Below are 25,699 nucleotides of genomic sequence, written 5' to 3'. Positions count from 1 at the left end.
TAAAATGGGAATGCTAATGGAATTTACCCCTCAAATTTCTGCTGTGATAATCCAGTTGAAACTCAGCACAGTGCCCTGGTCCACAGGTAGTGATAAAGACCTCTGGCTTTCAGCAGGACCTTTATTCGTTGTCTTGGTGAATTTTACTGTCTAACATGATGCAGGAGGAATTTTAAGAATGGATTTATTTCTTTGACTGTGAGATGGAGCTTTAAAAAAATCCTTACTTCTTCCCAAAACATGTATTAAACAATCTTTGTCTCTGCCATGCTATCGTTAGTTTCATTTCCCAATCCCTTTCTGCTATTTTATCCTGGGATTGAGCATCTCTTCACTTTGGGTAAATTATCTTAGTAAAAACTCTGGGTTTAGAGCATCACTATTGAAAAGTCCTAAATTCATTTTACAAAGTTCTTTTTCTTGATTTTCATGCAACATTGGTGTCTGAACAAACCTCAGGTATCATGCAGTCTTTTTTCTCTCTCCAGTTTTTGGTTCTATTGTAGTAAATATCAAAGCATGGATTAACTAGAGCAGTGGTTCTCAACTTTCCTAATGCCGTGGCCCTTTAATACAGTTCCTGTGGGTCACGACCCACAGTTTGAAAAGAGCTGAACTAGAACATGAATGGACCAGTGTGAAAGAAAAAACAGAGATTCCATTTGCTGCCAGTACCATCCATTTCTCCAATTATACAGATGTGTTATTTAAAGCAAATCTGTTTAGTAAACCTTTGGAAGTAATACTTAAAGGAGTGTTTATTTTTTAAAATTCAGGATTTCTGCAGTTCTGTGGTTTTGGCACCCATGTTGTACCCATTGGTTCCAGAGTATTTCACGGTATATTCTGTCTTTCTCCTTTGCTGTCTAGAAATCAAAGAAGCAATTTGTTGAATTCAGTTTTGCTTGATAGGGAAGCCCCCAAAGATAAAAATGTTCTTTCAACATCAGTGTATTCATTAAAAAATTAAAAAGGAAACTGTCTTTTTATTCTCTGTCCTATCCTAAGTTTGATTGACTGTACTGCCATCCTAAAAGGATTTAAATTCAGATTTGGAAAGTCTCCTTGAAATTGATTCACTCAGCTTCTTGTATACAAATAGATATTGAGAAAGAAAAAAAGGAATATTGAACCGAAACCTTCAGTTTTCTATCTGAGCTTTCTAAAGTCACCACTGCTTTTCCATTTGACTCTTCAGATGGGTCTTGCCCTGTAACTGGTTGAAGCCAGAGAAGGTTTTAGAAAAAGCACAACTAAGGAATAAAAAGAAACAAACTTTGCTTTTTTTTTTTTTTAATAGCTTCAGTTTCTTCATCAAGAAAGGGCTTTGATTAGATAGCTCTTTTTTTTCAAATAAAAGGCCAAAAAAAAATTGCTGTATAATTAATTTAAGAAATTGCTTTTGGAGCTATTTAAACAGACTTAGAGATAAGTTCTTTAGCCATCTTGATGTAATCTATGAAAGTTTTTATGTGGTTAGAATTTTTTTAATTAAATCGCTTTATTTAAGATTGTAATAGCCCTTTTAAATTATTTTCCTTGAAACTTGTATTGTGTTATTTCAAGTTAATAACTCTCTTCAAGCAAAGCAAAAGGCAAGATACTTCTTCTGATGATTTCTTTCTGCAATTGAAGAGAACAAAGCCACCCTCACTCTTGCTGGAAAGGAAGCAAGTCTAACACCTAATAAAAATGGAGATAACAAAAATGAACTTGTAGCCTTGGGATATTCTGACTAGCAACATGAAAGTGGTTGCCTGGGCAATACTAACCCCAATTCCTTGGGTTATTTTTTTTTCTTTGAAATGTCAGGAAGAGATCTACCTTGACTGAATCAAACAAAGCCCACGAGAGGCCTGTTTTTCATTGTTTGAGGAGGGAAATCGTCCTATAGAGGTGGAATAAGAGAGAGAGCAGTATGTTTATTTGATATTCTCTCCCTACCAACCACAAAGCATAGATGTTCCTAAATACATTTTCGTGATTATAGACAATCCTGAACGGTTGATAATCATCTTCCAGAGAGGAATTAGCATAGATTTACTTCATCAGCCTCGGGTAGATTACTGTTGTTCCATTTGTTCACACACACTCGTGAAAGCCGGTTTTGGGATTGTTTTGGGAGGCAGAGTTGAGATTAAGTTCATGGTAACATTCATATTTAAACAATAATAGAATTATTTACAAAATAAAATGACCAACCTAGGGATCCTCTGAAATCCAAGGTGAAGTGCTCTCTACCTCTAGAAGTATCATACAGGCAAGTATGATACGTTTTTTTCTTGTATGTTGATACAGCTAAGGAAAAATACAGCGAGAATGAGTCAGTCTTGCCTTTTTCCCTTTGCCTCATTTTTTTATACAATTGTCTTGAGTTTGATTCTTACTGTTACCTTTTTTTAAAAAAATTGATATGTATAAGCAGTTGATTTTTTTGTTTGTTTTTGACCAATCCTAATTCAGATGAAAAAGGGCAAAGGTGAAGTTTGTAGACAATAATAAAATAAATGTGAAGACAAGCTGAGTAAGCATTTGCCTAGGAGAATGTAAACATTAGGTTAATATTTGTTTGCTTTCCCACATTTTGCTTCCAGGAGCACCCCCCCACCCGTGCACAGGTGCACGCACACGCCTAACGATGATTTGTCTTGACTCACCCTGGGGGCCGGGGTGATGAGCCGCTGCTTCTGCTCTTGCCTGTCTCCCTCAATCTGTTCCCTGCCCGGCAGAGTCATTTTTTAAAAGCACACATTGGTAAAAATGTTCTACAATTAGATTATGGTAATGGATGCACAGCTCTGTAATTATACTAAAAACTGTTACTATCTCAATAAAGCTGTTTTCGAGGAAAGCATGTATCAGACCATATGGACTGTCACCTTAGAGTCCTTTGCCTTTCCGAGCTCCTTGAAGGTTCTGCAGCATCCCGACCTTGTTCAGCCCTCTCAGCTGCACACTCCTCCCCTCCCCCACTCAGCAGGGTGCTATTTCAAGTCAATAACACCAGGCAGGCCTTTGTACACCACAGTGTATCCTGTTAGCATCCTTGTGTGTTGTTCCTGTCTTGAACTCCGTGCTGCCTCCCTGCCAGTGCCCTGAGTTCTCTCTCTAAATACATTCCTTCCCTACTTTCCTACTTTTATTCTCTGTGGCTGTATCATGTTTGTCTCATTTCGTTTCCACATTTGTTTCACCATGTATATAACTTCTGATTTATGTATTAATTGACACCTCCCCCGCCCTGGTCTGAGAGTTCTGGGAGGGCAGGAACAATGACTTCTTTCAGTAGCTTCCCACCATGGAGAGACCATAAATACTTGCCTAAATCATACCAAACTCCCTTGAAATTCTCTTTTTGGCAGAAGTTAGCAGCTACTTAAAGCAGATGATGAGTGAGGAGCAGTGGATAGGTTGTTGGCTGGAAGCACAAAGCTCTGAGCAATTGACACCCATGGCCCACTGAATAGCTGGCCAGCCAGGGTTCAAGTGGCATCATCTTTGACCTGGTTGTAGAAGTCACAGGTCTCTGGGTTTCCCACATGGAAGGTTTTGGGAAATCAGATCTGCCCTCATGGCGATGAGGTTCTTGAGCAAAGGGGTCTCATGGTTGTAGTGCTCTCTGGATTTGTTCCCCGAATGCAAAGCCTAGGGCTTGTGCCTGCAATGTGTGTTCTGTCATGTACCGTGATGTTTCAGGTTATCTTGTTAGATATTTTTGTTACTAGGAAGCTTACCTATTTCTAAGTTCTGGATTTGTATTTCATTTGCTGGCTCATGTTGCTAGCGTTAGTGTTTATGCTGAAGTTTTCAAATAGGCCCACAACCACATTTAAATAGGGTATCTGTGTTTACTTCTGTTAAGAACTACCTATTTTATTCAATATTTCACATGGAATGTGTATGTATAAATGGCTCAGCTGTAGAAAAGGCCCATGTTAATGACATTTATTTATCATAGATAAATAGGCTGTCTCAATTACACATTTGAAATGAACGAAAATGTGAATGAAAAGAATTTATAAGTCAATACATTGATTTCTTATTTCCTTAACTCAAGTATAATGTGATACTTATTCATTTTTCTTTTTTTTCTTTTCTTTTTTTGATACAGTCTCATTCTGTCACCCTGGATAGAGTGCCATGGGGTCATCATAACGTAGGGCAACCTCAAACTTTTGGGCTCAAGCAATCTTCTTGCCTCAACCTCCCATGTAGCTGGGACTATAGGCACTAGCCATAATGCCTAGCTAGTTTTTCTATTTTTAGTACAGATGGGGTCATGCTCTTGGTCAGGCTGGTCTTGAGTTTCTGAGTTCAAGTGATCAATCCTCCTCGGCCTCCCAGAGTGCTGGTATTCCAGACATGAGCCTCCGTGCCCAGCATCTTACAGATATCTTTCTAATGCCCCCAATTTAAGATTTTATAAAGAATAGTATAGTGTTCATTGAATATGTTTGGGAACACTATCTGGTTCAAGGCTATGTGTTCTTAGGCAAGTAACATACTTTTCTGAATAATTGTACTCAAGTTACAGGACTGTTGAAAGCATTATAGAAGCCAGTGTACTGATGGTACTTTCTATAGAGCTTGGCTCATAGGCAGTAACTTATGATTGGGCCAGGCCATGGGTGCAAACTCAGATGACCGTAGTGTTATTTAATAAATACAGTTCTCACTGCTGGGGAGGCTGAGGCTGGAGGATCACTGGAGCCCAGGTGTTTGAGGTTGTAGTGATGCCATTGTATTCTAGCCTGACAGAGTAAGACCCTGTCTCCAACTTCAAAACACAAACAAAAAGAAACATAAAGATTAAATGAATTTGGGTGGAGACCATGGCTAGCTGGATGGTGATGTCTCTTCTCTAAAGCAGTGGTCACTATCACATGGCATATTGTTGCCATTTGAAAAAAGTGTCCAGATGTCCTATTAAAAAAAATAAAAATAAGATATTGATGTCCTTGCCTGGATTTTTCCACATTGGCAACTTAGGAAACACACATACCCATGTATGCACATACAATGGGTGAAACAGAACATGCTCAGGGGTGGCTGCACTCAGCGTGACTGCCCTCAGCGGGCAACTCTGAACTGTGCTTGCTGGTTCTGTCAGTCACTAAAGAGTCAAAGAGATGCCACCAGTGTAAAATTCAAAGTACGGATCTGTGGCATTTGAGGTTACCACAACACTGTCCATGACTAATCCTCATTTTCCTAGTAATATCGGAGAATCAAGAGATCTGATTCTTTGAGAACTAAACTGTATTAAAATAGATGGGGAAGAGTTGGTTGTTTCGTTTCTGTCTGTTAGAATATGTTTAACGCCAGGAGCCCACTTTTTTTAGGAGAGTGCCTCCCAGAAAGAACGAACCATGGTATTTTTCATGTTCATAGCACAAATATACAATGAACTAGTTTTCCAAGTGTCCCTTTTCTCAGATATGTTGGGAAGTGGGTTTTTTAAACTTAAAAACATGAAAGTTTCTAAACTATGACAGAGACAAAACAGTAGAATGGCTCTAATGTTTTGTCCCTTTCAGCCCTGATTTTGAAAAAGTAGAAACTGCTTTTTGGAATTGGTACTATTTTAAGAAGAAATAATGAAGAAAAGTTCAGTATTTTGCTTCTTTACCTGACTTCGCTCACTGTTACAAGGCTGTTTACTTTCCCCCGTTAGGGTATAATATTGCTGTGTGATTCCTCTTTCAGTTGGATTGCCTCTTAAGTTTTAGTAATTTATTTTACTTAAAAAAAAATCATAGTTCTATATTATGTCTCTGTATCCTTTTAGATGATGGAAAAAATTATTTTTGTTGTTGGGACAATAAGTACATTTGAATATGATATAATAGGTAATCTACTGTAATATACTCTATTGTATTTGAGGTTAGTTCAGTATCACAAACAACTAGAGGGACCATTTGTAAAGCAGTAGTTACAAAGGAACACACTTCTTGATTCAACTTTTTGGGACACTCACCATGTACATTTTACTACAATTAATTGAAATACAGGCACAAAGGATAAGAGACTGATTGGAATATTTAATTACTTTTAACTGTAATCTGATACTTTTGCCCATTGTAGGCACAAAAAAGATAAAGAGTTATTCATTTTAGACTATTGTGTGGGATTTAATGTTCTTAAATGCTCTTTAAAATTTAGAGAAAATTGTGCTTGATAGAGATTTTGTTTTCCTTGAGGGATCTTTAATTTGTTTGTTGTATGAGTAGCTATAATAGATATAAACAGCCTGCTTAACTGCTTTTATGCCATTTTGGAAATCTCCCTTCTATGTTTAAAAATGTGAGTGCCGGGAGGCGCCTGTGGCCAAAGGAGTAAGGTGCCAGCCCCATATGCCGGAGGTGGCGGGTTCAAACCTAGCCCCGGCCAAAAACTGCAACCTTCCCCCCCACCCCCGGCAAATGTGAGTGCCGATTGCTTATTTTTATTGGTCTTATTTTTTGGCAATTACTCTGGCACAAAAAGCAGGACTCCTTATTTGAGAGCCATACATTTACCATCCTAAGTATTATAATTTTCATGTTGGCACTGGGGGACCAGAATTTCTTTGTTCTGATGTTTAGAATTTTGGATCAAAGATGACCTATTCTCCCAGGCTTCTGAGTCGTTCAAGATGACCTGGAATTAGACGCACAGTGGAAATACTCTCATGTACTTACTACGCTGTTTTACTTTAGGTATAAGATGTCCAGCCACATTGTAGATGGAACTTGGGAATGTTCTCATTATAAACTTACTCTAATTTCACCCCTATATAACCTTTGCCAAGAAACCACTTCTCCCTATAGGTGATAGGGGATGACGTAGCAGAGATCTCAGGGACATTATTGGTTCAATATGGTGAGATAATACAGTGTCTTGGAGGAATGCAGAGTTATATTGGAATCCTTGGTGGCCTTGTGTCTTCCTTTCTTGGTAGGCCCTTCATATTTCTACAGGTGTACAAACGTGTACGTAAGCAGACCTTTGTCAAAGTAAGACTCAGGCCGGGCAAGGTGGCTCATACCGGTAATCCTGGCACTCTGGGATGCCAAGGCAGGAGGATTGCTTAGGAGTTCAAGACCAGCCTGAGCTCAAAAAGTAAGACCTTGTCTCTAAAAATAGCCGGGCGTTGTGGTAGGCGCCTGTAGTTCCAGCTACTAGGGAGGCTGAGGCTAGAGGATTGCTTGAGCCCAAGAGTTTGAGGTTGCTGTGAGCTGCGATGCCAGGGGACTCTACCAGGGGCGTTAAAGTAAGAATCTATCTCAAAAACAAAACAAAACACACATTTGCAGTTTTAGGATAAAAATATTCTCTTTTGATATGTGTTGAGCAGCATTTATTTTTATCCCATATAGATGTGGTGACCCTTTCTTCTCTCTGACAGCAAAACTTGAGAAAAAACAGTGTCAAGAGCACTATTTAATATGGTATTCAGAAGAGCTGGGCTCTTTGTATGAAAAATGTTTAGCTTGCAGATTAACTCAGAAGAGTTAACATAGCTTGCAAGTCTTTGTTTCTCCCCCTCAGGTCAAAATTTCTGTGAAAGCGGAGAGTAAGGATTAAGCAGAATCCTTCCAAAGATACAGTTAAGGCAGATGGGCTACACATCTGCTTTTATAGTCCCAGAATAAAAACATTTATTCTTATAAACTATGTCCGGTGGCTCTGGGAAATTAAACCGTGCACATAGGAAACAGTTTTGTTAATATCTTCAGTGGTAGGTAACTCTTAGGATATTTTTATAGGAAAGGATTGGGCCTTTGGGTCTTGAAACATTTTTATCTTTTTCGCTCAGGCTGGAAATGAAGTTAAGCTCAGTAGAAGTTCTGAGAGGAGTCGGAGTTTATGAAAACTCCCTGATGAAAATAGCTGTCACTCATTTAGCTCTCTGCCTAGCAACCAACTTGACTTAAGATTCCTCCTGCTGAGTGAGACGTAAGCATCATTGGCTAGTTAATATTATTGGTTTTGAAACCTCCACTTTCATCTTGTCAAAATTGAGAGACTTGAATTCTCCTGTAGGGTGGAAGTGCCTCGATTCTTCCTTTCTAGACCCATTTCATTCTGGAAGAATGAAAGAAGACCCTTGAAGATTGCTTCAATTTAATATTCCTCATTCCCAGGATTGTCAGCTCGTTTGTGTGCCTGTGAGTGTTGGTTACAGTGCCAGTGGGGATGATCTCTTTGAGGAGGAATATACGGTGATGTACAGTGTAGACTGTTGGGCTTCCCCGCGTCTTGCGTAACTCAGAGTCCAATCACTTGCTATGTTATAACATGACTAAAAGGCCTCCTATGCTTTCTGCTGACAAAGGACTTCAGCTCAATAAACCGTAGTGGGCTTGGTGCTATAGCACCTGGTAGGATATAATCTTTGCATAACATGGTCTTTTCTCTCTTGTTATTCACTGATAACCATAAGCAGATTTACACTTACTGTCTTTTCTAAAGAGTGAAACTACATATTTTTATAAGCATACTCCATTTTTAATTATGTAATTAAGTTGCTGACGTAAGCAAGTATGCAATTTCACATTAAGATGAGGGTCTGTAAAGGCCTTCATTTGCATAATTTAATTTTCTGCACAGAAGAAACTGAAAATCAATAGCATGATTCATAGCCATACCATATCTTTGCCATCCCTCCGTTGGTTGGCTGTTTGAGCTCAGAAGACTACAAAGAGTATTAAAATTGATTGAATTTGGTGTGCTGACTCTGTATCTTTACTTGAGATCCACAGACTTGTTTCTATTTGCAAATCACTGTTCCTTGCCAAGAAAATACTAAGTTGCTTAATATACTTAATATCAGTGGTTCTCAACCTTCCTAGTTCTGCAACCCTTTTAATACAGTTCCTGTGGGTCGCGACCCAAAGGTTGAGAACCTCTGCTCTATATACATTTTTTTTTGACTGCTATTCAAATCATAGTTTTTAAAAAAATCACCTTGTCATTGATTTGAGACTGTGTCTCAAAAAAATAAAAACAGCCAACCCCCCCTCAGAAAACTGTAGGCAGTTGTAACAGTGGTAAGATTTGTGTATCTAAAAATAGAAAAGGTACAGTAAAAATGCAGTTTTGTAAACTTATGGGACTACCTGTCATTGACCGAGATGTCACCGTGAGGCGCATGACTGTATGTGGTAAGAAAAGAATCACACATTACTGACATAGATGGGATGAGGGGAAGACTAAATATAGTCACTTTTAATGAGTAGTTTATCTGTGAGAAAAAACCATCTGGTGGCAGCATGATGATCGAGTCCTCTCCTCCCGTGTGTCGCTGACTTGCCTCCCAAAGAATTGCTTATTGGGGACTCAGGGTCATTCCCTTCCTGCTTCATGATTTACGTGTTGGCTGTTTCCGATGAGTGTGCTGTGGCTGGAGAGAGTCAGAAGGAGAAAGGGGTGCTTTTGCCTGTGGCTTATGTAAACACACGCGCGAATGTGTACAGATGTACACGCTCCAGATATACATATCTTACCATCACTGCCCCCAGACAGATACCGCCCATCTTGGTATCATTCACTCACTCACTCACTGTGTTTGGATAGTACCATGTGCAGAGCTCCAGTGTCGGTGGTAGCATGGTAATTGTCCAGGAATACAAATGCTTTTTATTTCCAGGGGTTTAGAGTCCTTCATAGCCACAAAACATGCCCTTCAAAAAGTTTTCCTGCCCATCTTGCCTGTACTGTGTAACATCCCATTGTACCTCAGTACTACGGGGAATGTGAGGAAGTCAAGTTTAACCCACCTTTCTTGGGATAGCTCTGGCAAGAGGTGTCTTGTCAGGGGATCCGTATTTAGCCCACCTCATCTCTTATTTTTGCCCCATGTGAATACCTTTGGACAGGCAGTTCTGCTGCGCGGCCGAGACCTGTTATGCCACAGTGTGATGTGTTATATGTGTGATTGGGCTGAGGTCCAGGCCATAGGTTTCTTTTTTGGTGGTGGTGGTGGTTTTATTTTGATTTTTGTTTTCAAAAGGAGCTCAGGGTTGAGAGTCAGAACTCTTGTCCAACAGTGGCCTTTTATGGATGGAGAAATTGCTGATCAGGAGTTCAAGTGGTAGTTTATAGGACACCATCAGTGTCATCTGGGGATCTTTTGTGTACAAGAGACAGAAAAATGTGTAGGTAATTGGTTCATGTAACTTAGAGCCTCCGAAAGGGCTTCAAATCTGCTTTGTCCAAGGTTTAAATTTTGTCACCAGAATGATCTGTAGATTTTGTCCCCTCTGGCTTGGTTCCAATTTTGAGATCCTCAACTGACCCTTGAGGCTTCTGGCTCATGTCATAATCTTTTGAGGAAGAAAAAGAATCTCAGATTGGCTGAGGTGTTCATGCCCAAACACATCACGGTGGCCGGGGGTTAGTTTACAGTGATTGATTGGCTTACACTGAACAAGGCCCACCCTTGGGCTGGGTATGATGGTGGTGACAGAGGGTAGCTGTCTGATTGCTGATGCAGTCAAGGGGGATTTGGGTACGCTTACTACAGTCTATACTGCAGATTTCCACTGTGTCACCAGGCATTTCAAAAGCACTGTATACTAGTGCTGAGTTAGGTGTTCTTGTTACTCTAAGTTGTTCCTACGGCCCTGAATGCACAACTGTAGGATGGTGTGGGTGGTAGGTACCCCCAAAATTTTGTACTTTAAAAAGGAGTAGTATGTTAGATTCTGATATTTTTTTTAATTGAAGTGCAGGGAATAGAAATAAATGACGAGTTTTCTATGTAGATATGGATGTGGAGCTTATGAGATTCTTATTTCGTGCCATAGGGTCATCCCTAGGGAATGTTTCTATTCAAGTGTTACTTCTCTTAAAGCAAGTCTTTGCAACTGAAGTGTAATCATAAGGTACTTACAGGTTTCCTAATTTTTCTTTATGACTGTCAAGTTGTCAACATAGCTAAAATTATCATGATATTATTATTCTCTTGACTAATTTGGAATAGAGAGTGTATTGTGTTTTTGTGTTTCTGTTTTCATCTTAAATTGAATATATAGTTTCGCAAGCTATGGTCTTTGGTTTTTTAAAACATGCTTGATTTTGTTTGGGTGCATTTAAATATTAACATAGTCAACTGGGGTGTGTTGTTTGAATATAATTCTATTTCATTTTGGATTCTGAGCACCTGTGATGTTTGCCTTATCACGCATCAGTGCATTCAGGTGTGGGCTGGCAACAAAAGAAATTTGCATCCATGAAGTGGCTGTGAAGAGAGAGGACTTTGAACACTATGGGCAGATGGAAACTCTCCATAATGGGGTAGAATATTTTTGCTTTCGTTTGGTGGATTGGATTCATTTTGAGATTTCAAATATACATTATTCAGTGTGTTTCTTTTCTGAGCATTATTTGCCTTGGAGGATTTTTTGTTTCACATGCTCAGATACCACAGGTGACTGTTAGTGGCCCCAGGGATGTGGAGGACTGGTGCTGATCTGGAGAATCTCCCAGGCCTCAGGTTGTGCTGCATTTGGTGGCAGAGGCCTTGGCTTTGATGCGGGATGCTTCTGTTCAGTTTTCTGATCTGCTACAGGCTGACCTGTGTGCCCTGGAGCTGGTTACTGAAGTTTTTTGGCCTTAATTCCTTCATCTGTAAAAGAGATGGAATAATCTATAGTCTCTGAAGATCAGTGAGGCCAGAGAGCCTTTATACTCATGGCATAAGCTCATACATGCCATGGGTTTCAGGTCTACCAGGTGTATGACCTTGGACAAATTTTTTTTCACTTATGGAAGCTTTAGCTATAGAATGGTCCCCTGGTTGGGACCATTGTATTTATTGCCTGGTGGGGTTTTGTAGATGGAATAAGATAATATATAACTATGAAGTGCTTGGTGCGCTGTGCTTCAAAATGAAGGTTCACTGTTAGAAGTAATTAATAGTAGTAATAATCATGACCATATGCCAGACTGTCTTTAGGGATTTTATTTATTTATTTACATTCTTTTGGTAAAACAAATTGATTCTGTTCAGTTATCCCTAATGTCTGTGATGCTGTGAGGTCACCTGGTTGGGTTCATTTGACTCTTCCTGTGTCCAGGGGGTGATGACTTTGTCTCATGGTGGGTCTCCTCCTCTTCCAGCGTTGACAGAAGGCTACGTCGGGGCCCTGCATGAGAACAGACATGGCAGCTCGGTGCAGATTCGCAGACGCAAGGCTTCGGGGGACCCGTACTGGGCCTACTCCGGTAAGTCCAGTTGTTCTGATTGAGATCATCCAGGCCAGTCAACATCCCATTAAACTCTTAAAAGAAGATTTTAATTGCTTTCTCGCCTGAGTTCTAGGTATCCAACCCTTTCCTGGTTTGCTAAAAGTTGACACATTCAAGCCTGGTTTTCTTCAAGGTTATAAGTACCTTGATTTATTTCTACCACTTGTTTTCTCAACTTGGTTTTTTTTTCCCCCCTCAATTTGCATTTATTTCTGAACGTCACTTGTTAATGAGTTATTGTACTAAACTTGTAATTTTCTGAAAGACACGGCTTTTTCTTTTCTGTCTTTTCAGTTTTTCAGTGGCTGTGATTTCAGAGAGCAGAAAATAAAGGGCTACTCTTGAGCTCCCACATGTCTGCTAAATATTACAAACTCCTATATCAAAATGGCCCATTATGCTCTAATCTAGGAAATGCAACTTTATTTTTAAATCATCACATTTGAATATATTTTAGCCCTCAATGATATTCTGTAGTTCTCTTCATTTTTACTTTTAGCCTTGGAGCCAGTGAAGAGAGAGAGCATTGTTATAGCAGTGTTGATTATTACATTGGAAATCATTTCTTTACATTTTAACAGGAAAAAGTGAAGACTTAAAGCAATATACAGACCTTTCTGAATTATGCTTCCCACAGCTACGAAAGATACAATAGGTAGACTGTTATTTCTAAAAGAAATTTTGATGCTGAAAAATACAAGGAAAATATATTAAAGCTAATTAAAGAGAAATGCTTGAGGAAGATAGACCACTTTGGAAATTACCTTGGCACTGAATAATTCAAATTCCTTGTGTGAAAGGGCTTAGAGGCACAGAGTATTAGTCTTAATAATAAATGTATATATTATGCAGTGTTTTATACAATGTTGTTGCATATGGAACTGAAAGGTTTCCATTTCATAATGATGCTCTCGTTTAAATCCTGAATTTCTACCTGCAAATCCTGTTAAGTTTATGTCAGTGTAAAATTTATAGGTCTGATCTTTAATTACGTCTTATCTATTGGCTTTTTGCATCCTTTTGTCTATTGATAAATCTCCTGCCCCTACAGGGAGAATAGCCTATCTGTTTTGTTTTGCTATGAACAGATAGTGATTCTGAAGTCTTCCATCACACCCAGTTCCTTGTGATTAGAATTATCTAATTAGAACCTTTTTGTCACCATTTCTGATAAATGAAGGAAATTGGGAGATGAAAGCCAGAATTACATATATAGAGCTTCTCGCCAAGAAACCCAAAGAAAATTTATCATTTTCTACTCTGTGGCTCTGATATCAGTCAGGAGGGAGACACAAAGTGGCCTTGTATTTACAGTTCATCAATTTAGAATGATAATGCTGTTAGGAAATTGGAAGTTATATCCCATCAGCTTTTTCAGTGGAAAATGGCAGTGAAGGAATGAAAGGCTTTAAACTTTCCCCATTACTTAATTAAGAGTGTGCATTAAGTGGGGCCATCGTTGTGATGTAGCAATGTTGATATCCTTAGTTCTGGTGGACTTAAAGAGCCTCTAGCTTATATGTATGGAAGGCATTGTGTCTGGATTTGAGCAGCTTCTTTTAGTGGAAGGGCTAATGGTTCAAGTTCAAGGATTGGCAGACTTTTCTCTGGAAAGATCCAGACAGGAAACATCTTAGGTTTTTCAGGCCCTATGGCCTCTGTTACAACTATTCAACTCTGTCATCATAGTATAAAAGCAGCCATAGATAATTCTGGAGAGAGTGCCTGTGTTCTCATATGCAAACTGGAATTTGTGTTTCATATAATTTCATGTGTCAGGAAATATTCTTGTTTAGATTTTTTTTATCATCCATTTAAAAATAGACGCTCAATGTCCATAGCTCAGTGAGTAGGGCTCTGGCCACAAACACCTACGCTGGCAAGTTTGATCCCAGCCTGGGCCTGCTAAACAACAGTGACAACTGCAACCAAAAAATAGCTGAGCATTGTGGTGGGTGCCTGTAGTCCCAGCTACTTGGGAGGCTGAGGCAAGAGAATGACTTAGGCCCCAGAGTTTGAGGTTGCTGTGAGCTGCGATGCTACGGCAGTCTACTGAGGGTAACATAATGAGACTCTGTCTAAAAGACAAACAAATAAAACAAAATAGAAAAACCCATTGTTACTTTGCAACCTGTGTAAAACCAGGTAGCTGATTGGTTAAAGTCCAGAGGCTATAATTTGACAACATGTACTGCAGTTAATGTTTTTCTGGAATTCAGTTAGTTGTAGTCATTTGAAGAATTACTCAGAAAGATGTCAACTGGTTTGGAAGAACCAATGAGGTCATTTGCTGGGTGGAATGAAGGAAATAATAGTAAAGGAAGAATAATTAAGTGAAACAAATACCAGGTAATGGTATATAGTTCTTATGCTTGGAAAAGTTCTTTCTGAAAATTGTACAATATTAGTGGTTTGCTTCATGGTGCATCGGTGCAATCGTGGTTCTCAAGTCAAAAACTTGGCTTCTTTCAGAGATATTCCTTAGCTTGTGGGCAACAGATACAGAAAGGGCAGGAAGGAGTAAGATTTGGGGCCTGTTACTTTTGGCACTTCCGGCCTTAAAGCCACAGCAAACCAGCTGTGAGATGATTAGCTATAGATATGTTTCCCTAGATTTAAATATTCCCTGAAAAGTAGGACTGATCAAAAAAAAAAAAAGTCTCCTTCTTTGGGGAGGGAAATTTAGCACAGGTGAAGGAGACCATTCCTAAAAGATTGGCTTAATCTAGATTTTAATCTCTGATTTTCTCAATTGTCTCCATTTCTCCTGCAGTAATGCCATTGGTGGCTTTAGGAGACAGAGTGTAAGTTTGGAAGTAATATGGAGAGACATGGTTCAAAGCTATGGTCGGTTACTCTTTTTATGATGTTGGAAGGCCATTTAATTGCTTGGAGTCTGTTTCCCTGTCTGTGAAATGGGAATAATTAGTAATACTTCCCTCATAGGGTTGTTATGGGGATAGAATAAGATGATGTGTATGAAAAGTTTGACATAGTTTCTGGCATAAAGTAAGTAGTTAATACTACTTTTACTTTTGATGCTGTTGATGTTATTGTAATTCTCAGTGGGTAGTCATGATTGACAGGGATAATTACTAAATTAATTCTGAACGCTAAGCAAGTTAGATTCTATCAGCCATAACTCATAATAAGCATTGCCTGTTTGAGATTTGGTAATGAGGGTTAAGCAAACTATCCTTAAGTTTAGAGATTGGCAGATTGCAAATTGCAGCCTATTCTTTGTCAGTAAAGTTTTATTGGAACATACCAGTCTGTGTCTGCTTTCATGCTTTAACCGCAGAGTTTAGTAGTTGTGAAAGAGACTTTTGGATCAAAAAGCACAGAATATTACTATCTGGCCCTTTACAGAAAAAGTTTGCCAACTCCTGCTTACATTATTATAGCCTGGGTTTATGACCAACTGTTAGACTAACTCATGTACAGAATCGTCAGAGATTTGGAGGAATTTTTTTTTTTCCTTTACATTTTCCTTGAGCTGGAATAGCCTCAGCAAGTCTGCTAGCATTAGTAGATGAAGAGGGGCTGGCTGCCTGTCACTGCCAGCCAATATGCAGAGACCAGGATCGGTCCACCAAAGTTTGTCAGAAGGCCAGCGATTCTGGAGATCCATGAGAGTAGCCTCTCAAGACTGTTCTGTTCGTCCATTCACAAAATGACAGATTGACACCTAAAGGTTCAAAGTGAAGACCATATTATTTCTTATTTTAAATAATAATCAGCACAATTCAGCGACCTACTACAACATTTCCCATTCCAAAGTTAATGTCCTCAATCAGTCCTCCTAAATACTCAGGATGGGCATCATTAGGGTGGGAGCTAAATTTCCAAAACAAGAAGAGTGGGAGAGGGGAGGTGAAGGTCTCCCAGGGCCTACACCGACCAGGCCAGCTGTGCCTGACTGACTCCATCTTATTCTCACAACATGTGCTCTCACTGGGTGACATTTGTAGTGTTTCCTATGACCCCCTTTTGGAGCAGTGAGGATGAATGTCAGGGCTGTGGTGTGGGAGGTGGATGGGAAGATGCCTGGGTGTTGGTGTGACTGGGTCCTGCTCCTTAGGTCACCTTCCTGTGGGTGGGTTTTTTTTTTTTTTTGAGACAGAGCCTCAAGCTGTCCCCCTGGGCAGAGTGCCGTGGCATTACAGCTCACAGCAACCTCCAACTCCTGGGCTCAAGCGAGTCTCCTGCCTCTGCCTCCCAAGTAGCTGGGACCACAGGCGCCCGCCACAACGCCCGGCTATTTTTTGGTTGCAGCCGTCGTTGTTTGGCGGGTCCGGGCTGGGGATTCGAACCCGCCACCTTAGGTGTACGTGGCTGGTGCCTTAGCCGGTTGAGCTATAGACGCCGAGTCCCTGTGGGTGGGTTTCGGTGAATGGTGCTGACCTAGTTATTCCAGTGGCGGAACTATGGAGAGCTTGTTCTTAGGATATTGTCGTGGCAGTAATTACTATAAATAGAATAACTTTTCACCAGTTTCACTGCCTCACCTTGAATGATGCAGACACCCTATTTATATTTGATATGTTTAAAAAACTTGTAGGCTTACCAGAAATTACCTTTGCGAACACCTACACCGTTAGCATGGAGAACTGTTTGTAGAGGAACCTGTGGATAAATGTGTGAGTCCCAGTGTGGTCATCTGAAGATGGGTTATCCCTCTGCTTCTTAATTTCATCCTCTGAAAAGGAGGGTCGCAATACCTGAGTTCAGTGTGAAAGTATCGTCCATACAAGATACGGAGTGGAAGATAAATGTAAGATTACATTTAATTATGTAGTAATGGCAGTCTGTTAGCTTTGAATGTCTTTTTCCTTAGATCAGCATAGCGGACTAAAATGAGAGTGACCTCTATGTATTTTATGTAGAATTACAACTGAAAAAAAATAATAGTTAAAGAGTATCTCATTGAAAATAGTAAAACAGTTTCTTTTCTATTATTTTTACTCAACTAAGATATAGATTATTTTTCTGTGTTATTTGAGGTGATGACAATTCAGGAATTTTGGAGTTTGCTCAGCACTTCTATAAACATTACACAAAAAAGTAACACATGCTAGGTAGCTGGGTCATTCTTGAGGGGTAGGGAAAATAAGAAGAAATTTGGAGCCAGTTGAATTGGAAATTTGAGGGATTTTTGTAAAGCTGTCTGTTTTCTTTCTTTCCCCACAAAGACTTGGAGAAAAAATGCATTGTGGTCCCCCACCTGTCTTTTGGGTTCTTTTGAGGAGGTTTGTTCTGTTTTGTTTAACTTATCCTGAGTTTTTTTTTTTTTTTCATTTTTAATAATCCTTATCTCATGTACTTTTTATGTAGAAAGAGCTTTTAAGAATCCATACAAAGGGGGAATTTCTCACTGTTGGAGGAATCCAGAGTTGTCTGTAATGACTAGAATTCCTTGCAAGAAGTGTTTGGGCTTGAGCTGGGCAAGGGTCAAGTAGGATTATTCTAAGAAGCATGCCTGCCTTGTCCTGGGGAAATCCAAAGACCTTTTTAACTGTCCTCAGGTTTGATGGCTTGCTCAGCTGTAAAATGGAGAAGAACATTTAGACGTGGCCGGATGGCTTTGAGGATCTGTAAGCACCTGTTATAATAGTTGGTTTGGGGCTCTACCCTGGAGTAGCGTATGTATTACCTGTTTGGCTCTTAATTATATGCCACACTATACTATGCATATAAGCATCCCGTTTTGTAATACCTATGTGTATGTAGGTGTGTGTCTCATTTCCTAGGCTAAATGTGGAATCCTTGAGGACAAGGATTATAGCTTATAGTATATTTCTCCTGCAGTATGCCAGAATATTTTGTTTTGTGTATTTTCGGTGCCTATTTTCAAGTGGGGAAGTAGATGGACGGGTGAATTAACTTACGCCAGAGTCTATGCTTGGGAACTCACTAAGGGAGGCCCTGCCATGAAACTCAGATAAATTAGTGGGTGATTTGCAAAAGGTTTCACTGTTGGATCCCTTTAAGTAACAAGCTCCCCTGGTGAACTTAAGATATAATTAAATTCCTGAAATTACATTTCCATTCCTATTTTTAAGAATGTCTGTACAGGATGAAGAAAAATATACATATCTGCAGAAGTCTGCTTTTGTCATTAAAAAAATGGAAGCACTGTAGACCCTGAAGTTTTAATGTTAATATTGTTGTCTTACTTCCCCTACTCCTAAAGCCTCCTACAGAGTCTCATAAGGTAATCATTTCCCTAGAGAGGTTCTCTTCACAGTAGAGACCTCAGTTCTGATAGAGCCACACCACTGGGAGGTGTGGCCTTGAGATTCATCTATCTATGTCTCAGCTCAAAGGCTATGGCTGCCCTGAAACCTGACCCATTTCTCCCTTAACTCCTCAGTCTTCCTTTTATTTTTTACAATTTTTATCTTTTCTACACATCCCTATTTATTTACAGCCTTTAAGTACTAGTTCTTTATTCATTCACTGCACTTATTAATGGCTTATTGTATGCCAAGTGTTGTGTTATAATGGGAAGGACTGGAAAAGCTCCTCATAGAATTGTTGTTGCCAGATCCAGATCCTATAAAGAATAACAAAGATCCTAGTCTTTAAAGATGGGCAGATAATGTTTGCCAAGACATGCACAGGGTTTGAGGATTAAATAATCCAGCAGTGACTGGGGAAGTAGAAACTGGTCAAAACGTCTAGCAAATGGTAGGATGGAGGAAGTTAAAGGGTTAATGCAGAGTATTAGGGTTGGGCCACGGAGGGCCTTATCTTACTAGTGACGGAGAACTTCTTTCTGTGGGAGAGAGGGAGCCATTAAAGGCTTTCATGCCGGACTTGGACTACGGTTTTAAACTACTGGTTGTTGGCTTAAGATTGGGTTGGTGGGAGGAAGAGGGCAGGATTAAGAATGATGTGGCTGTGACCTTACAGATTTGAGAGATAAAAGGAAGAGCCCTGCGGAAGTCACTATCATCTGTACACAGAGGAGAAAACAAGGACTATCCTCCAAATCAGGTGTCCTCAAACTACGGCCCACGGGCCACATGCGGCCTGCCGAGGACATTTATCTGGCCCACCGGGCGTTTTTGCTGCCGCTACCTGACCTGCTTAGCAGCTGATTCATCCCAGGGCCCACAGTCCACCCTTCCAAGGGTCTGAGGGATAGTGAACTGGCCCCCCCTATTTAAAAAGTTTGAGGACCCCTGCTTAAGATGATTGAAGATGGCGTCGCATTTAATTTAAAATGGTAAATGAGAAGAGTGGAGGATTTGTTGAAAAGATAAAGAATTTGAACTAGAACCTATTAAGATGTAGCTTCTATAGTGTTTTGTCCACATTTCTTCTGCCTTTCAGACTGTGTTCTTTGAGTAGAACCTTTACAATTAATCTCTGTTATTTCCCTGTTTCTACCTAAATGTTTTTTGTTAGGAGGGCCTCAGGTAGGGAACAAATTATAGAATAAACTGTTTCTTCCTACAGGTCCTCTATTTCTTTTATATGTGATCTATGATTACAAGGATGGATGGTGTGAGAAAAAACACATATGGTCACACACTAATCAGAGTTCTATGTATAAAGAGAAAAATGTGTTGCCATATGCTTGAGGTACCTTGAGCAGTTTTCAATACTTGGCTGAATTTGGTTTTTTTCCCTTCCACTGTTTGAAATAAATTTTTCTTTCAACTTAGAGATATTTTCTTTTTCTTTAAAAAAGTTTATCCTAATCCTTTGCACTTGAATTCTAAACCCACTTGACATGTTCTTGCTGGGGATGGTTTCACAAGTGTTTATAAAGTTAATGGGTGCTAACATTTAAGAGGACATGAATACATTCCTTAGGGTCCCTGTGACCCATAGGAAAGTCTATTAGAAAGATAAAATCGTGTTCAGTATTATGGTGGTATCAAGTGATATTTATCAGTGATAATAATTTCAGTTGTTGCTATGATAGGGCCTTTAAAACCATGGGTAAGTGGAAGGCTGAGAGTTTGGGTTTGAAATTGACTCTGAAGGTGGTGGGCTGCTGGAAGGCTTTTCCACCATGTATGTGAAAATGGTAAATATGATAATTTTTCATCGAGTTCTTCTGCTTTTAGGATTTGTCTTTCTGAAACACCAGGGCCTGTGTGTGTAGAAGCATTGTGTTCAACAACCTACATGACTGTCAGTAGAAATGTGTGTAATTATAATACATCTGTGTAATGAAATGCTTACCAAATACCCACCAGAATGAAGTGGGTTGAGCTGCAAGATATATTAAAATAATATGGGAAATGTGGTCTCATTAATGAATAAAGATGGGGAATCTGGAGACTACACATAAAAGTTAATTGTGGTTATGACTGAGAAATTAGGGCTATTGCCTTTTTATATTTATATTACTATAATATTTTAACATTTTACAGAAGTATATGTAGAATATTTCCATTTATTATACCAATATACCCATAACATTTTTTTAAAGATCCTTTTATTTTAGAATGGATGGCTAAATTGTATCAAATTAAGGCAGTTTTCCTTGTGACAATTTTCAGGTGGAAAAAGAAAATGTTTTAGGTTTTTTCCTAAAAGGGAAGGCAGAGAAAAGCTAAAGCCTTTTTGTCTCTTTAATTGGCTGTATCTAAGTTTTTTAGGTGAAACATTTTCACTGACATTTCAAATTTTATAAAATGCTGATATGAACCATGCAGAAATTAATGAACTGATATTGACTCAGTTTGAAAATGAACATCAAGATTTATTGAGCAAAGCAGTAAATATTGACCCAGGCAGAGATAAGGTCAATATTTACTCTGACATAACATAAATCCAAATATTCATTAATCTATAAATTTAGTGGGTCAACATAAGACATACAAAGTTATATAGAAATATATATTTTTCATATCTGTGATGAATCAAACTCAAACATCTTTTTTTTTTCTCTTGGTTGTAAATTGGGAAGGATGATGTTTTCTCCTTTCAAACTGTCTTCTTGGGGAGAGGGTTGTGTGGGTAGGTAGAGGGACGAGATTAATGCCACATACAAAGGTTCAGAGGAGTAATGCACGTAGCCAAATACACGTATAATAATTGGAGAGCCGGGGCTTGTGTGAACTATGTGGTTTACGTAAAGGCCACTGTTCTTCTTTTCTCAGTTAACAAAATGTATTCATTTATTATATCTGATTTGGTTCATAAAACCCACTTTCTAAAAACATAAAACAAGGAACATTCTCCCTTTCCCTCTGGATATTGTTAAGCGACATAATGTGGAATTTTGTTTGACAAATAAAATATTGTTGGTGTATATCATGCTGAGGAACACTTTATTGGCCCCAGTTTCCCTTGTTGAAATTATTAAGCTGAATTGAACTCTCGTTCCTTATCTTGTTGAATCTCTTGGCGGAATGGTTGTGGGAGCTGTAAGAAGAAAATGAGGAAGAGCCGTTTCACTGGATGGGGAACTTTTAGTATTGTCAGCAAGTACCGGGGTGTCTGAGATCTGCTTAAACATGGAATTGTCTGTCTCTGTTTATTTGAGAGCAGAAAGTCAGTCAGTCACAGGTCAAGTATAACCTTGTACCTGAGCAAAAGTCTTAACATCTTATGTGGTCCTTTTGGGGTCAACCCACCTGTCACGTTCTCTGAGTGTAACGTGGTGATGTTAGTCTTCAGTGGTTTGACGGCTTATCTCTCTTAGCTGGTAATCTCCTGTGGCCGTGTTTGAGAGTAATGGCATTATAAGGAGTTATCATCTTGTCTTTTTGAGACAGGGTTGCTCTTTTGCCTAGGCTAAGGTGTAGTGGTGTCATCATAGCTCACTGTAACTTCAACTACCAACTCCTAGGCTGCTTCTCTCCTAGCCTCCAGAGTAGCAGGGACTATAGACATATGCCACCATGCCTGGAAAATGTTTTTATTTTTTGTAGAGATGAAAATGTTTTTTATATCTTGCTGTGTTGCTAAAGCTGGTCTTAAACTCCTGGCCTCAAGTGATCTTCCTACTTCGGCCTCCCAATGTGTTGGGATTATAGATATGAGTCACTATGCCCAGCCTTGGTTCTTTTTCTAGCTATTAAAATTTATCTACCCTGGTTGGGTGCAGTGGCTCATGCCTGTAATCCTAGTACTCTGGGAAGCCAAGGCAGGCAGATCACTTGAGCTCAGGAGTTCAAGACTAGCTTGAGTAAAGGCAAGACCCTGGCTGTACTAAAAATAGAAAAATTAGCAGAGTGTTGTGGCGGGTGCCTGTAGTTCTAGCTACTTGGGAGGCTGAGGCAGGAGGATCGTTTGAACCTAGGAGTTTGAGGTTGCTGTGAGCTAGGCTGATGCCATGATGCTGTAGCCTGGGTGACAGAGTAAGACTTTGTTTCAAAAAAAAAAAAGATTATTTGTCCCATGTTTCATTTACTTTTAAGCCCCATTTTCTTTTCTTTTCTTTTTTTTTTTTTTTTTTGAGACAGAGCCTCAAGCTGTCCCCCTGGGTAGAGTGCCGTGGCATTACAGCTCACAGCAACCTCCAACTCCTGGGCTCAAGCGAGTCTCCTGCCTCCGCCTCCCAAGTAGCTGGGACCACAGGCGCCCACCACAACGCCTGGCTATTTTTTGGTTGCAGCCGTCATTGTTGTTTGGCGGGTCCGGGCTGGGGATTCGAACCTGCCACCTTAGGTGTACATGGCTGGCGCCTTAGCCGGTTGAGCTATAGGCGCTGAGCCAAAGCCCCATTTTCTATTATGTAACTGAGACCTTGTATAAGTTTAAAAAATACCAGTGGGATGTACGTAACACACTATCTTACCTTCTTGAGAAATGTTTGAACTTTTAGGAATCCTCACTTTTAATTAATATGTTTGCTACTGTTGTATATGATAATAATGTTTCTCTTGAGTGTAGTATTGATTGTGATTTTATGTCACATGACTCTACTGTGATATAGGAATTTGACTGTAACATAATAAAGCCATTTCTACTTTTTAAAAAAAAAAAAAAAGAGAAATTCACATTTGGTACTAATAGGTCTTTAACATCCCTCCATCATTTGCTAACATCTCTTTTCAATATAAAGAGATAGCACTGGCCACTATGTCCTGAGCTGGGAAAGTGTCTTAGAATTTAATCTCACGGATTTCGTTATTTTCTTGGTACTCTTCATGTCTGGCAAGCTGTGCTGGTTTTCCATTTTGATGTGTTATGTTTCCTCTTAAATTATATTTAAGATTTTATAAAAAGTGAGCCAGTTAAAAGAAAAATTTTATCTAAGCAGTAGTACAGCTGGCTTTCCAAGATGGCAAAATAAGTTGTCTTCTGTGGGAGATATCACTATTTTGGCACAATTGAAATACCTGTTATTATGTGCCATATAATCAGACTATTATCTGTGATGTGAAAAATTACAAGGGGTGTTAGAGTTGCCCTAAGTTGGTTTAAAAATTAAGAAAAACAGTGTCTTCATTCAAAAACTATGTCTCATTGTAAGTACTGGTTCTGGTATAGCCATATGGATTGTTAACAATCCTAAAATAGTCTATACTTGGCCCCAATCCTCTGAGTTTTCCTTCCATCACTGCTCTAGAAACTCATTTCCCTATTTAGGATCCTTCCTCCAATCCTACAGTAGACCTCTTCACCCATCCCCTGCCATCCACTGGGAGTGGTTCTTGTCTCCGATTTGTTCTTTGTTTCAAATACCATTCCTGTTTATCACGATGAAGGGAATTTCAGAGAGGGATTGGGCTGACTTTGTGGTGTTTTAGGATATATCTTATCCTAAAATGCTCTACAGCCTACCTGAATTGAGTTGATCTCTAGATTTTCCAGGGCTTGGGAAGCCATTTGATCTAGATTTCCTGTTTATATTGATCTGCATTCTCTCAGGTTGAAATCCCGGTCCCTGGGAGGAAAACAATCTTCTTCTCAAAACTTCGTGAAATTTTGCTGTTCCCAAAGGTATCATTTAATAGCTCTGCCTCAATTATTATTGACCCATACTCTTTCTTCCCTGTCCCTCCCTTCCTCCTAGTTTCTAGTGTTAGCAGGGCATGCATGCCATTAGTGCAGTCGGTATTGATTGTCCTTTGAGAAATTTAGCAGGAAAATGCAACATGGAGCTCTTCTAGCTATTTGTCTAGCACCTGCCAAGGTGAGCAAAGCCATTGGTAGTGTGTTTCTGCTTCTGGGGCTTACTGTGGTAATGGGAAGTAGTTTCTTAGCCCTATTGTTAAGTAGTAGTCTATACTCTCCTCTTGGGGAGTGATTTTGACACTTCTTGATGGTCTTGTGGCTTTTACATTCTTACACCACCTTCTAATTAGCTGTCTCTTCTCTCACCATCTACTGGGGTGTGAAAAGAAAGTTTCAACACTGAAGGCCGACTGGGCTATGTACCAGCAGTGCCAGAAAGAACTAGTCAAGACTTGCTTCCATTGTTATCTGAGTATACCGTAGCTAGCAATATTATTAGGATTTTTCTCCCAAATTATCACAGAAGTCATTTCCAGGAACATTTTTTGGGTATAAGGATTTGCTTTTGGGTCAGTCCTAGCCTCTGGAAAAGACCCTCTTACTCTCTTGGCTTAAGGATTTGGGCTGTTTATTTTTATTTATTTGCTTATTTATTTATTTTCTTCTTTTTGGAGATAGAATTTCACTCTGTCACCCTAGGTAGAGTATGGGCAGTTTATATTTATTGATTTATTTAATTTTTTTGGAGATAGAATCTTACTCTGTCACCCTGGCATCATAGCTTGCAGTAACCTCAAACTCTTGGGCTCAAGTGATCCTCTTGCCTCACCCTCCTGAGTAGCTGGGACTATAAGTACCTACTACAACACCTGGCTATTTTTAGTAGAGACAGGATCTTGCTCTTACTCAGGCTGGTCCCAACTCCCAAGTCCAAGCAATCTACCAGCCCTGAGTGCTAGGATTATAGGTGTGAACCACCATTATCTTACATAGCACATCTAGAGGTTGGACACCTCTAGACAGCATCTTTGTATTTTGCTATCTTGAAGGCATAGCCCATGTTGTTTATACTTTGCTGTCCTTGTGGGTTGCCTTTGCTATGGTCTTAATATGGCTTCAAATGCTAAGACACCATCCAGAGAAGGCAGAAAACACATGCCTTTCTTGTATCTCTATTTATGAACAAGTAAAATTAAAATTAATTAAGTTGAAAATGATTCAGTTCCTCATTCACACTAGCCAAATTTGAAGTTGTCCATAGCCACAGGTGGCTAGGGACTACCGTTAAATCTGCACAGACAGAGAATGTGTTCATTCTTGCAGAAAGTTTTATCAGGCAGTGCTGCTCAGAGGATATAGATGTTTTAGAGGACCCAGCAGGTGACATAGTGAGTAATGGTTCTGTTCAAAGCACTGGGCTAATTGCTCTGTGTTATTTGATGTTCACACAACCCCCCTTGAGACACCATGCTCCTTATGCAGAAGAGGAAAACTCTCTGGGGAAGTGGCTTCCTGGGGACCCCGTTATAGACTTCAC

The 25,699-nt window shown here is 39.5% G+C and overlaps 1 protein-coding gene across 3 annotated transcripts in view; it reads left to right on the top strand.

Annotated features, from left to right (window-relative positions):
• Positions 1 to 25,699, top strand: part of PTPRG (protein tyrosine phosphatase, receptor type G) — a 740,009-nt gene that overhangs the window by 170,038 nt on the left and 544,272 nt on the right. For all 3 annotated transcript variants that reach the window (XM_023510661.1, XM_023510664.1, XM_023510662.1), the window contains exon 2: positions 12,106 to 12,210. In XM_023510661.1, the coding sequence (XP_023366429.1) occupies positions 12,106 to 12,210 (105 nt within the window). The remainder of the gene's footprint in view (positions 1 to 12,105; positions 12,211 to 25,699) is intronic.

Source organism: Otolemur garnettii, unplaced genomic scaffold (genome assembly GCF_000181295.1).
Source record: "Otolemur garnettii isolate 467f Iridium unplaced genomic scaffold, OtoGar3 scaffold00015, whole genome shotgun sequence".
NCBI classification, from domain to species: domain Eukaryota; kingdom Metazoa; phylum Chordata; class Mammalia; order Primates; family Galagidae; genus Otolemur; species Otolemur garnettii.
The sequence above is the reverse complement of the archived record's forward strand: the minus strand, read 5'-3'. Positions and strand labels throughout refer to the sequence as shown.